Source organism: Carassius carassius, chromosome 6 (genome assembly GCF_963082965.1).
Source record: "Carassius carassius chromosome 6, fCarCar2.1, whole genome shotgun sequence".
Lineage (NCBI taxonomy): Eukaryota > Metazoa > Chordata > Actinopteri > Cypriniformes > Cyprinidae > Carassius > Carassius carassius.
This window is the reverse complement of record NC_081760.1, coordinates 35,033,158-35,047,862: the sequence shown is the minus strand read 5'-3', so window position 1 is coordinate 35,047,862 and position 14,705 is coordinate 35,033,158. Positions and strand designations below refer to the sequence as shown.

Here is a 14,705-nt window from a genome sequence, read left to right as displayed (position 1 = left end):
TTAGACGCAGCTGTTCCCGGGCCCCTTCAAAGGCCACCTGCAGTCTAGTCTGATGCTCCAACACCCAACTGTTAACACTACCAGGACCCCTCTCCTGACCACGACCCAACAGAAAATCTACAGGTAGTCGGGGTTCCTGTCCAAACATGAGAAAATAGGGAGACTCTCCAGTCACCTGATGGGGAGTAGTGTTATAACCGAAGAGTAGTTGGGGCAATGCAGAGACCCAGTCATCCTTCCGTGAACTAGGCAGGTGTGACGAGTAGGGCGGGGCCGAGGGACATGGGAGCGAGGCCGGGGGAGTGATTGGAGATGAACTACACCTGTTCGACCCACCGGTCTCGAGGCCCATGGAGGAGATGGAAGGATATAAAACTGGAGCGACGACAGTGAAGGACGAGAGAGGACCAGGCCTGGGCTTTTAGTTGTGTTTTGGTTTTTATTTTATGCGCACCAGTCGTCCGTGAGGGGCTGGTGCGCTGTTTTGTGTTTATTTTGTTATTAAAATGTGTTTGATTGTCCGCCGGTTCCCGCCTCCTTCTTCCGGATGAATATGAAGGTTTTAATCATTACAGTGGTGCCGAAACCCGGGAGAAGGAGGGACGCGCTGCTGAAGATCCCTCGCCGCTGTGGTGAATCCGCGGTGCCATCGAGCTGGCGAGGAGTGTGCCGCCATGGACGCTCGAGGCGGTGGGCTGGAGCGAGTTGCCGGGGACGGGCGAGCTCGCTACCGGCCGCCCACGATGTGGAGAGACGGCTGCCATCCGTGAGGGAGCGGAGGAGTCGGCGCCGTTCGCCAGGTGGCCGGAGCCTGCTGCCTCCGCCGGAACGGGGAGGAGCAGGGAACGGGGGACTCCTGCCGGCTGCCCAAAACCGGAGGAGCCGTCACCGTCCACCGGGCGGCGGAGGAGTGTTGTGCCGTCGGCCGAGGGCCGTCCAGTGCCACCGCCAGGCACCACGGAGGAGATCACCCAGCTGGTGGAGGGCCGAGCAGCGGTGCGTCTGGGAACCGGAATTTTTTTTTTTTTTTTTTCCTCTCTCCCCTCTCTCGTCTCTGTCGCTCCTCCTTCCATCTCCTTTTCTCTCGCCTCGTCTGTCCTACCCCCAGGTTCCCGCAGGTCCCCGTGAGCGGCCCCCCCGGAGGGAGGGGGGGGGGGGAGTAGAGCGCAGTCTCGGGAGTACCCCCCGGCCTGCGAGGGGCGATGGGGATATGTGACGAGTGGGGCGGGGCCGAGGGACATGGGAGCGAGGCCGGGGGAGTGATTGGAGATGAACTACACCTGTTCGACCCACCGGTCTCGAGGCCCATGGAGGAGATGGAAGGATATAAAACTGGAGCGACGACAGTGAAGGACGAGAGAGGACCAGGCCTGGGCTTTTAGTTGTGTTTTGGTTTTTATTTTATGCGCACCAGTTGTCCGTGAGGGGCTGGTGCGCTGTTTTGTGTTTATTTTGTTATTAAAATGTGTTTGATTGTCCGCCGGTTCCCGCCTCCTTCTTCCGGATGAATATGAAGGTTTTAATCATTACAGCAGGGTACGCAGGAGATTGTGCAGGGTCCTGTTAAAGCGCTCACACTGCCCATTGCCGGCAGGATGCCACGGGGTAGTGCGAGACTTCTCCACCTGGTATAAGTGACACAACTGCTGGATAAGGGAGGACTCAAAATTACGGCCTTGGTCTGAGTGGATGCGGGCAGGAACGCCAAACTTACAAAACCACTCAGACACAAGTACCTGGGCTACGGTTTCAGCTCGCTGGTTCCGGGTAGGGACTGCCTGCGTAAATTTAGTAAAGACATCAGTCATTACCAATACGTTCTCAATTCCCGAACGTGAGGGCTCAAGCAAGGTGAAATCGATGGCCAAGATCTGATTTGGCCTTTCTGCCAAAAGGTGACCCATAAAACTCTGAACTACAGGCTGGGTGTCCTTCGCAGCCTGGCATCTCTCACATTCACGGCACCACTGAGCTACATCAGCCGTAAGGCCTGGCCAATAACAGCGCTGTCGAACCAGCTCAGTGGTGCGGTCAATGCCCTGGTGCCCATGCCCTTGATGAACCTGGGCCAAGACCTCACGTCGCAAAGTAATTGGGAGAACCAACTGAAAACCCTCCTCACCTCCATCTGGGCGAAAGACGCGGCGATGCAATATACCCGCTCTATCCACCAGCCGATCCCATTGGCGGAGTAACACGAGGGCAGCTTTAGGCAGCTGTCTCCGCTCTGCTGGGGAAGGGGGAACACCTTGTCTCCAAAACTTTAGAATCTGACCAATTACGGGGTCGGCTTGCTGACAAGCGCCCATGTCGCCCTCAAAACCAGGCAACACGGAGACTACAGCTTGAGTTGCTTGTGGACGCGATTCTGCCACAAACACCTGCTTAACAGTGGCTGGCACTTCAGTTCCCAACAAGAGTGCATTCATCTCACACTGCCCAGAGGGGTCCTGTCTGGAGAGGGCATCCGCATTTCTATTGCTCCTACCCGAGCGATACCTGATGGTAAAATCAAACGCTGCCAGCTGGGCAGCCCAGCGTTGCTCAGTAGCAGCAAGCTTAGCGGTCGACAGATGGCTAAGAGGATTATTGTCAGTGTAAACGATACACTTGTGCCCTAACAGATATTCGCGAAATTTTTCAGTCATGGCCCACTTGAGCGCCAAAAACTCCAATTTCATGGAGCTATAGTTAACCATATTGCGCTCAGTGGGCCTAAGACTGCGGCTGGCATACGCAATAGGTCTTACTCTCCCATTCTGCTCCTGAGAGAGCACTGCTCCCAAACCACCATAACTAGCGTCCACCTCCAGGATAAAAGGTAGGGAGAAATCGGCATATGCCAACACCGGTGCTGTTGTAAGCCTCACCTTTAATTCGTCGAAGCTCTGTTGGCACTGTTCCGACCAGGCATCAGCAAAGCTCTTACCAGCCCGTTCCCGGGGCCTACCAGTAGTACACTCAGCCACCACACGATGCAGGGGGGCTGCCAGTTTCGCGAATCCCTGGACGAAACGGCGGTAATAACTGGCAAACCCCAAGAATGAGCGCAGTTCTGATGCCCCGGTAGGACACCGCCACTGTGACACCGCCTCTATCTTGCTGGAATCTGTGGATACGCCCTGAGCCGAAATCACGTGACCAAGATACTTGACCTCTTTCTGGAAGAACGCGCATTTTGCCAATTTGGCCTTTAAACCCTCACGCTCCAAGCGACCCAGCACAACCTCCAAACGCTCCAGATGCTGCGAAACAGAAGAGGAGAATACTACAATATCATCTAGGTACAGCAGTAACGAGCTACCCTGTTGGTCTCCAAACATCCGTTCCATCAGACGCTGGAAGGTGCTTGGAGCATTACAGAGCCCAAAGGGCATACGGTTAAATTCAAATAGGCCAAATGGTGTACAAAATGCGGTCTTCGATCGGTCTTTTTCATTGACGGGGACCTGGTTATAACCACTAGCCAAATCCATGGTGGAAAACCATCCAGCCCCCGTCAAGAAATCTAGCGACTCCTCAATGCGCGGGAGGGGAAAAGCATCCTTTCTTGTTTTCGCATTTAGCTGACGGTAGTCAACGCACATGCGTAGACTACCATCCTTTTTCCTAACCAGCACAATGGGTCATCCTTTTTCCTAACCAGCACGCATACGGGCTACAGCTTTCTCGGATCACGTTGGTTTCTAATAGCTGGTTAATATGAGATTTCACGACCTCATATTCTGATGGCGGAATCCGCCTATACCTCTGACGAACGGGCACAGTATCCAACAGTGGTATCTCATGCGAAATCAAATTGGTGCAACCCAGATCACCGTCATGAGCTGAGAACACGGATTGATATCGCTTCAGCAATGCCCTGACCTCACCCTGCTCTCTCTGAGACAGGACTGAAAGATCAACTGCATCAATTGGTTCTTGAACTGGTGCAACTATTTCCGCAACCTGAGAACGCACTAAGACCCTCATTGGCTCTACCTCAGTTATCCCAGCTGGCAGGCTTACCACTTGAACACTATTAAGTGTTCCCAATGTCGCACCTGCGTACAACATTTCATCTACGGTCCCCACATTTACCATGGGCAAATAAACTGTACCCCGAACCACTCTAACCAGCGCAGGCAAGGCTAGCAGGCCAGCTGGCAGTCCAGACACCGGAGGCTCGAACAACACGGTTCCATCCGCATATTGTTCGGAACAAGTAGCAGGCACCAGCTTCAGCATACCACCTGGAATGCGACACGACCCCGCAATTTAGCCCTACCAATACGCACCACAGAAGGCTGGTTTCCCACTAGATGGCAATGTTGTAACGCCTGTAAGACAAATTTTGGGGCCTCCACGGAAGAGGGAGAATCAAATAAGCCAGGGCCATACTGTCCAAAGAGCTCCCGGTAGCATCGACTAAGAACATTCATTCCCAGTACTCCAGGAACTTGAGTACAGATGCCCCCAGGAGGATCCCTGACCACCAAGACCCCGCACTTAGAAATCAACCGGTTACACATCTCAATGTCCAATTCCATGTAGCCAATATAGGGAATTGACAAGCCATTGGCTGCACGAAGTTGGAGCCAATGGCACGACTTTAAATGGTCTACGCCCCATGATTGGAAATGAGTTTGGAAACAGCTTTCGGTAATGGTAGATACCATTGATCCTGTGTCCACTAAGCAGGGCACTGGAACACTACCCATATGAACAAGCAGGTGTGGGCATGACGACATCAAATGGGATAAAATAGTACTGGAGCCATTTACTTCCCCAACCACGCCTTGGCTCTGCAACGCGGTGGGAATTAGTTTCCCGATGACATAGTTGAGTCAGGCTGTCCACTAGCCATTAGTGATGAAGCACTTGAAGGGAAACGGGCAAGTACGCGTTCTCCATCACACTCCCTAGCGAAGTGGCCCGATTTCTGACATCTACGGCACACAATCTGATTACGACGAGGGGATTGACTATGGGGTTGAGGGGCCTGTAACCGGGCGATACTTTGAGTCAGTTTACTAATTTGTTCTTGCTGCAACCGCAACATTTCTTTAACTTCCCCCAATTCGGACTCCTGAGAAGACCTCACGGTGTTCTCACGAGGCTCACTCCGCACCCCATACTGGATACCATATGCAGAAGGGAGCGAATGACTACGACCCCTTGAAACCCCTAGCATGCCCTCCCGTTCCCACCGAAGTGCCTCACAACGTACGTCTAAAAGAGTCAGAGTAGGTTGACTTCGTACCAACTGTTTAAGCTCTCGCCGGAGAGAATTATCATTCACGTGCTCAATAAATTGATCACGCAACAAAACTTGAAAATTTGGCATGGCATAAGGCGACTTTTGCTTCACTCGCTCCAGGAGGCCGATCAGAGCGAGGGAAAACTCCAACAAAGACTCCCCCTCCTGCTGCCTCCTAAAGAAGAAAGCCTCCTGCAAAGAAACATATGACCGTGAGCAACCATACAACTCCCTAAGCACCGAAATAATTTTTACTGGATCATTACGTTCATCATCGGAGCGGTAGCGAATCTCCTCCCTTGCTTCTCCCTCCAAATGGTCAAAGAGGAAGAATGCTTTATCAGATGCAGACATATAACGGGCCTGCATACAAGCCTGGGCCTCCTCAATCCACTCCTCAATATTAAGACTAGACCTGCCACTAAATTTTGGGCACCTCCGATCTCGTGGTACAAAAACGTACCTCTCTGGTGGGGCAACGCCTTCATTACTTGACTGTGGAGTGGAAAGAGGGGGGCCAGAAGCCATAGCCTGCGGCCCACTAGGACCCGGATGAGCAGATGATTGCTCCTGCCGCAATCTGTCATTGTCTGCTCTCAACTGAGTTACTGTTTCTCTTAATTCTCGCAACTCTTCCTCCATATTTAACTACAAATCTCACTTACCACAAGAGAAAAGTGCTCACTGGACATACGCTGCTGTTTTTCCTTCGTCTTAATGTTTTCACCACAAACTCAGTCCTAGGAAAAAAACAAACAAACAAACAAACAAACAAACAAAAAAAAAAAACAGACAGCACACAGAGCAAACCATATACAGGTACACGTCTCTCCCGAAAAAGAAAGCCAACCCTGCCGACTACGCCACAAATGTGGCAGTGCTGAAGAAGGGGGGGGGGGACGTTGCAAGTAAGTTTGAACACACCCAAATACAATCCGACTACGCCACCCCGTAAGGAAACGGGGAAATAACCAAAAATAAGGGACACAGGTTCGTAGGCTGAAGTAATCTGAGAGAGGCGTGTGAACAATGTACAAAGACTTTATTCAAATCACCATAATTAGTTAAAACATCAATGATAGTCAATGTCAATTGTCAGGTCACCATCAAACACTGTCACAATCAGAAACTCTGTGTACTGGACAAAATAAAAATATTTGAAAATACAAAAGAATAAACAAAAATAATAATAATAAAAGACACAGGCTTTCCAGTGGCAGGGGGGCAGGCTAGATGGAGTGAAGACCCTATCTGTGGATTCGTGTAACACACACACGCACACACACACACAGTGAGAGGTGAATCCAAGAAGCACTGCACTCCACACAACTGCACCACCACCTGTAATACTCCAAACTAGCCAGCTAGCCTCCCAGCCCCGGGCCAGCAGTGCGTAGAATAAACCAAAACAAAGAAAACAAATTAAATTCAGTAATACAGTGGAAATATTTCCATCAAAGTAAACTAAAAAATTTATCAAGAAACACTATTACAATATCAAACTTAAAATATTGAAAGTATACAAAACAAAATACTAATAAACAACAATATAAACAACATCCCACAAAAATGAAATTAATGCAACAGTCCAAATCGAGCAGGTCCCAGAATCAGCGTTCCCCAACACTAGCGTGGAAACACTTATCAGGGCACGAGCGATGACACTAATAATGCCCTAGATGTAAACCAGCCCAAAAAGCAGGGAAAGAAAAACAGCAGCGCATCCTCCTTTAACGACAGTATAAACTTCCGCCTTCAAGAAACGTGACGGGAGAGACAGCTCAGCACACTAAGAAAGAAGAATTCTTAATTAATTACTTGTCTTGCGAAAAAGAGGAAGCAGATTGATCACGCTTACCCAAAGCAATTCCTTGTGCCACACGAAGTTTATAGTCGCTCACAGCTCATAATGAATTAACATGCAGGAAGACTTTTCACTGATTTCATGGCTAAGAGTTAAACAGATAAGTAATCATCTGACGGCAAAATAACAGTAGGTAAAAAAAGAAAATCACGCACATACCTGACATGCAGTGGACAACCTGTGACCCAACCGGGCATAAAATGCACGTCTGCACCTGCACACTCAGTATGGGAGGTACTAGTCGTGACGCACCCCAGGCGATCTAACTCCAGCCTTAAAATACCATCAGCGCCACCTCCAATAGGCTATGGTAGGTGACAATCATGCACCAATGAGCCAATGAAACTAAACTACGTCACCCACCTTGCCACATATATATATATATATATATACTGTATATATACACTGTATATGAAAAGTGAAAGTCCTTGCAGCATGTGGTGCATCTCTTCAATTCGGGCAGGGATCTCCCTTTTTGGATTGTTATATGTATCTTGAAAAAGAGAGAGCCTACTTGTTAGAATATTTTGAGATCATGAAAATATCCCTAGTGCCTTTTTTAATCATCTGTTCTACAATGAGCCTAACCAAATCCATAAAATCACTTCATATTGGCCACGCAGAACATGACAGAAACTAACACATGATATCAATGGACTGTATGTGGAGTAGGCCTGCAGATTAGGCAAGCTATTAAAATTGCCAAACGCCTCATTCATCATTGCAAAACAATGCCAAAACAACAGGCTAACACATACTGCAACTAGGCAGTCAGTGCAGTTTAAATATGAAAGATATTTTATACATAAATATGGTAAAACAACGACTATTAAGCCAGTATTCACACTAATACATTAAGCTGCAGGTAAATCTTACAAACCTTACATCAACCATGCTCTTGTCATCTGATAAGTTTAATTAATGTGCAGGCTAGGTTCACTTATAATACTTCGTCATTGAAAACTCAACAAGGATGTATGAAATCATGGCCACGAATTAACGTCGTAGTAATTAATAAAACTAGCTCACAAATTCTTAATTTGGTGGCAATTAATTATTTATTCATAGTTAGCAGTTCTAACTATGTAAACTTCGCACCGTTGAAACGTTATAAAGTGAAACTTAATTAAATATCGGTACCCACCATCTGATTGCTGTCCACGTCGTCCATCTTTAATTAGTGTTGAACAAGTACGGTAGGTGGCGCTGTCACAAAAAAATTAGGGTCCTAAAGCTGCGGTACCAGAACTGCGGTCTTCTTTAGGGTTTATTGGCAGCTTGCATCCATTATTGTTGCACTACCGCCATCTTCCGGATTTATTTTCCTTTAATATCCATTTACATCATATTCTTCTCATCAGACCTGTTCTTGATAAATAAAATAAAATATTTCCTCTGCTTTGTTCATTCTCCTCACTTTGCAGTATTTCCCTCATTCCTCTCCCTATTATTCCAACTTTTCCTAACTCTTCCATCATATTTTTCCTCTGTTCTTCATATTGTTTGCAACTCAACAACACATGCTCTATAGTTTCTGCAACCTGACAACAATCACAAAAACCAGTTGGGTGCTTTCTTATAATGTGTAATGTGCTATTCAGATTACTATGACCTATCCTTAATCTTCAGGAGAGGGTGCAGCTAACATGCCACTTTTGTCTGACTTAACCAGCCGGACCTCGAATGACTCTATTGACTGATCACCATGATCCTGTGGCTCACCCAGGCCAGTCACGGATGGGTTTAGAGCGCTGACTAGCCAATAGGAACTAGAAAATGCGCACAACTAGAGGTTCGAATCCTGCCTCGGCCACAAATAACACTTGAGTTTATTCGTCTTTCATAGATCCACTTAAATAAGGTTTGAATTAAGATAACATTGTACAGAACTCATACATGAAATGTAAAACTGAGTTTTTCACTTTAATAAAGTAGTATACTTATAAAAATGAAGAGAAATTTACCAAAGTGTATAAATATACAAAATAATTATAGTTTTAAACAAAATACATTTGTGGAGAACATCTGATACACAACATAAGTTTGTTTAATAGTAACGGTTATTAACATTTAGAGTTTACAAAACGGAGCAAGATATTAATGCAAGTCAATAGTCATATAAAAAAAAACTTATACCTTTTTATAAAAAAAAAAAAAACTTAACACCGTTCAATACAGTGCCAACAAGGCCACAGTACTTCTATTTTAATTCATATGGAAATAACTAAACGTAAAGATACAACAAGTTGTGGAGAACATGTACAAATTTACACTACCAGTTAAATATTTTTGAACATTAAGATTTTTAATGCTCACCAAGCCTGTCTTTATTTGATCCAAAATACATTAAAAGCAATAATATTGTGCAATATTTTTACTATTTAAAATCGCTTTCTGTTTGAATGTATTGTAAAATGTTATTTCTGTGATGTGCAGCTGTAGCCTACTTTCAGCATCATTACTGAAGTCTTCAGGGTCACATGATCTTCAGAAATCATTCTCATATACCGATTTACTGCACAAGAAACATTTATCAATATTTAAAACCGTTGAGTCATTTTTTTCCCCCAGGATTCTTTAAAGGAAAAGATCCAAAGATCAGCATTTATTAAAAAGCTTTCTTAACAATATACATTATTTCATTCAAAAGCAGTATAATTATATATATATAGATATGAAAAATGTTGATGAAAACCTGAAAAGATTCTACTCAGCTGTTTTCAACATAAATGTTTCTTGAGCAGTAAATCATCATATTAGAATGATTTCTGGAGATCATGTGACTGAAGACTGGAGTACTGAGCTTTAATCACAGAAATAAATTACACTTTAACAGAGATTCACATAGAAAACAGCTGATTTAAAATAGTAAGAATATTTAAAATGTTACTGTTTTTGCTGTACTTTGGATCAAAGGCAGGCTTGGTGAGCGGAAGAGACTTTAAAAAACATTACATTTTACTGTTGAAAAACACTTGACTGCACTTTAAACAATGAAACTTCTCATTTGTCCAGTTTAGGAAAACTTTTGAGTCTCAAATACAAAAAAAACTACACAAAAATCCTTGTCAGAACAAAACCAAATTACCCCAAACGTTGCCCCAAGTCAAACACAGTTGTCTGAACAAAGAATTTCATATTGTTGAAATGTTAAGGCTTTGTGAGTTCCCAGCATGCATTGCAGCATGAATAAATTATGCAGTTACTGTTATAACATTATTGTTTTGCTGTTTGCTGACTTAATTTAAACTTTTTTATTATCGTTTTATCATTATTGTTAGTTATTTGGTATTATTTGTTTTACTGTGATGTAAAGACGTACCTGTGGAGGGTGCTCCGGGAGTTTGGGGTCCGGGGCCCTTTGCTAAGGGCTATCCAGTCCCTGTACGACCGGAGCAGGAGCTTGGTTCGTATTGCCAGCAGTAAGTCAGACTTGTTCCCGGTGCGTGTTGGACTCCGGCAGGGCTGCCCTTTGTCGCCAGTTCTGTTCATGATTTTTATGGACAGAATTTCTAGGCGCAGCCAGGGGCCGGAGGGGGTCAGGTTTGGTGACAACACGATTTCGTCTCTGCTCTTTGCGGATGATGTTGTCGTGTTGGCCTCATCAAGCCAGGACCTTCAGCATGCACTGGGACGGTTTGCAGCCGAGTGTGAAGCGGATGGGATGAGAATCAGCACCTCCAAATCCGAGGCCATGGTCCTCAGTCGGAAAAAGGTGGCTTGCCCACTTCAGGTTGGTGGAGAGTTCCTGCCTCAAGTGGAGAAGTTTAAGTATCTTGGGGTCTTTGTTCACGAGTGAGGGAAGGATGGAATGGGAGATTGACAGACGGATCGGTGCAGCTTCTGCAGTAATGCGGTCGATGTACCGGTCTGTCGTGGTGAAGAAAGAGCTGAGCCGCAAGGCGAAGCTCTCGATTTACCGGTCAATCTACGTTCCTACTCTCACCTATGGTCATGAGCTTTGGGTCATGACCGAAAGGACAAGATCCCGGATACAGGCGGCCGAAATGAGCTTTCTCCGCAGGGTGGCTGGGCGATCCCTTAGAGATAGGGTGAGAAGCTCAGTCACCCGGGAGGAGCTCAGAGTAGAGCCGCTGCTCCTCCACATCGAGAGGGGTCAGCTGAGGTGGCTTGGGTATCTGTTCCGGATGCCTCCTGGACGCCTTCCCGGGAGGTGTTCCAGGCGCGTCCCACTGGGAGGAGACCCCGGGGAAGACCTAGGACACGCTGGAGAGACTATGTCTCCCGGCTGGCCTGGGAACGCCTCGGTGTCCCCCCAGAAGAGCTGGAGGAAGTGTCTAGGGAGAGGGAAGTCTGGGGTTCTCAGCTTAGACTGCTGCCCCCGCGCCTCGGCCCCGGATAAGCGGAAGAGGATGGATGGATGGATGGATGTTAGGTAAAGATGTACAAGCTTGGATCTTTTTAACCCGTGTAGGTTGTCACCGTTCTTGATGTTTGTGTGTCTGGTATTGAGGGATAGAGTATGTTGTAAAGTCACGTTTATTTACTGGATATAATAGTCTTGTAAATTGTCTTACAAACAAATACTATGGTGCTTATTGGATCATCATAACCTTTCACCTTTGTCATTAGAAAATAGTGGTGGAAATTATGATGGTGGAAAGAGATTCGTTCATTTTCAGTTCGTTCACCAAAATGATTCGTTCAGTGATCATTTTTTTGTATTACACAAAATATGCCAGCAGGTGGCGAAAAGAGTGTCTTATGTGTTATGTCTTAAGTCAACAAACTAGTGATGGGAAGTTCGGTTCTTTTCCTCGAACCGGTTCTTTTGGACGTTTCGATTCAATAAACCGGTTGAAAAAAACGGTTCACCGGTTCTCTGAAAATATTTAGTTAAAGTAACTAGAACTAATTGTGTGGAACCACTGTCCATAATTTAAATGAGTAATTTGAAAACAAACCTCCTTATGTTGATAGAGTGAAACAAATTTGGCTAGATTGTAATAAACCAAAACAGGTTCAGTTAACTTAACTGGTTTAAGTTAAAGCAATGTGAATAAATTGATTTGGTTGGACATTACTATTTCACATAGATTCTCCCTCATTCAGTTGTGTTGTCACAACACAAGGAGTTTGCATAGATTAAAAAAAATTCCATTAATGTTATCAAAACACAATTTGGTTGTGTGGAACCACTGTTCATAATTAAATTGTGTAAGTTTAAAGACTAATTTTTTTGAGTTTATAACACCTGTTTTTAATAGATTTGAATAATAAAATACATCCACACAAACTTTAAGATTAGTCATTCAAATCCAGCCTTCAATTTCATAATCTTTTGCACAAGCTCTCAGCGCATCTCCTCTGCACTCCAGCGACCTGCTGCGATACAAGACTCACATTTCGATCAGGACAGCTGACAGAATTGACTCTTGACTAAGTGGGTAATTGGTGCATTGTCTCAAATGTATAATCTGCACACCTTTTAAGTATTTTAAGCCATTTGGTGTACTCGCACGCTCCACAGGCTGTGTATGCCCTCACAGTCACATCCAAAGCTCGCGAGTATAATATACACATGTTATTTTTCGTAGTTTGTTGAGTTTAAGCAACCAAATACAAACAATATGTCTGATGGTTGACAAATAAAACCGTTTCATGACACTCTACTAAAACAAGCTCAAATGTTGACAAGGTTGAGTTAACAAGGTTTTTGGCCGGCGAATGAGGAGATCTGTGTTTTTTCTGTATCTGAGGCAAGTGCAGTGCATTATTGCTATAGTCACCTTTTACAGGTAAGGGTATAACTTAATACACTTGGCCAATATCTAATGATATAAACGATAAAGCGCTTCTGCACAGGATATTTAAAACGTACAAAAGGTATATTGGATTGATGGCAAAAAACCTACTTCAAGTCTTCAAACACACAAAGACATTAGCCTTTACAGACAGTGTTTGAGTAAAGAAATGCTGTACTATTCAAAGTTATGCGTTTACCCTTGCTTTATGGATAAGCGGAGATCGGTCTCCTCCACGCTGTGCGCGCGTCAATCTGAGTGGAGGTGGGGGAAGTGATGAGGTTTCACGAGAGCTTGAGGACCCAATGGAGTTAAAAGATTACTGACAAGCTATTAAATACTTCTCATTGGTAAAATAAAACCCTCGGATTTAAAATAACAAATGATAGAGATATGAATTTTGGATAATTTTCCACTGCACATCTATGTCTGTCATACGGAAACGCCACCCTTGGAGGAGGGGGATCCGCCAAAATGAGGTGCCTGATCCAGCTTGTTCCGGCACAAATTAAGCCCTGGTTCTCAGTCAATGGAGTCATTCGAGGTCCGGCTGGTTAAGTCAGACAGTAAGTGGCATGTTAGCTGCACCCTCTCCTGGTAGATGTCTGAACCAATGAATACAAACGTCACTGGTGTTGAGTGCCCCTGCGCTCACTATTCCTTAAACAAAGTGACATACTTGTCCGTATAAATTGCTCACTTGACCCTACAAAGCCCATTAAACACAGGTCCCTTTCTTGACTTCCAGTTGGAACCAACCAAAGGGTTAGTTTAAAAAGTTTAAAAACCAACACACCCTCAAGACAGACAAATTAAAACATACGTGTTGGTTAAAGTCCACTTCAGTTTTATTTTTGCAGTGACTAACATTGATCCAAAAACCAAAGCCTCTCTGGTGATGGACAGACCAGATTAACAATCAGCAAGAGAAATCAAACAGATGAAACCGAGAGGAGTGGCACAGTCCAGATCATTCCAGCGTTGCTCAGCTGTGGAAATTCAGTTACATTCAGGAAGTTAGTCAGATAGGCTTTAGTGCAAACAGGAAGCCATAAGTGTAATAAAACGTAGAGGTCTGAAACCTTTACAAGTTTAATACCAAGGAGGTTGTTAAATAACCTCAGATATGGACATTTTACCTCCATAGGCCAGCTCCACACAATTTTCGGTTCCTCCATTATCATTTGGCTCACCAGTAAGCCAGTCACTGTAGTCAAACTTTGAGCCATCACTCCAAAACCAGACATTATTCTAAGAACGTTACATCAACATTACTGAACTTGTTGCCATATCCACCATTTTATCATCGCTTACAGTGGTAGGTTTACATGAACATCAGATTTCATTGCGTGTGAAACTCTGGTTTGTTGGGGCAGTGCAAACCAGCTTTTACTAAATGTGAACAAGCAACACTTATGGGTCACTCTAAATATGACAAATCCGACACTGGTTGGATTGAGATTTAAATGTAAATGAGAAGACAGGTTACCTTAACTGCATCATGAGCACCAATCCAGGTTCGGGGCATGCCACTAGCACATTTTCTCAGAAAGGTCTTGAGGAAACCGCTAGTGCGTTTATCATGGACTGATGCAAGGTTTCCATCGAGCTCAAGGCACTTTTTCTGACAGGATGAAAAAAGGTTAAGTGCATTGCACTTCATTTAATGAAAGCTGAAAACAAACCCCATATACACCCCTTAAAATATAGGGGAGCATGACGCGGACTTTGAAAGATGCATGGCACAGAGATACAGGATTTGTTTGATCAGTAAACACTTGACCTCTTTAAAAGACACCCTTGACCATGTAAAAAGAAAACATTTTTGTAGAATTAG

The 14,705-nt window shown here is 44.9% G+C and overlaps 1 protein-coding gene and 1 long non-coding RNA gene across 2 annotated transcripts in view; both read right to left on the bottom strand.

Annotated features, from left to right (window-relative positions):
* The window catches only part of LOC132142762 (uncharacterized), a 98,921-nt gene that overhangs the window by 68,494 nt on the left and 15,722 nt on the right, over positions 1–14,705 (bottom strand). The gene's annotated exons all lie outside the window — the stretch shown is intronic.
* On the bottom strand, positions 13,699–14,531 carry LOC132142015 (ladderlectin-like). Its single transcript, XM_059551659.1, has 3 exons — positions 14,358–14,531; positions 14,008–14,119; positions 13,699–13,857 (listed from the first exon to the last, which is right to left on the bottom strand). The coding sequence occupies exons 1-3, from the start codon at positions 14,529–14,531 to the stop codon at positions 13,781–13,783; spliced, it is 363 nt and encodes a 120-aa protein (XP_059407642.1). The 3' UTR covers positions 13,699–13,780.

Bases quoted from the DNA above. Each gene is read 5' to 3' on its own strand.
- LOC132142015 (XM_059551659.1), bottom strand. From the start codon at position 14,531: ATGAAGTGCAATGCACTTAACCTTTTTTCATCCTGTCAGAAAAAGTGC. The intron at 14,120-14,357 runs GTAACCTGTCTT...TAACGTTCTTAG, and splicing joins GTGCTCATGATGCAGTTAAG to AATAATGTCTGGTTTTGGAG. The intron at 13,858-14,007 runs GTAAAATGTCCA...GAATTTCCACAG, and splicing joins TGTGGAGCTGGCCTATGGAG to CTGAGCAACGCTGGAATGAT.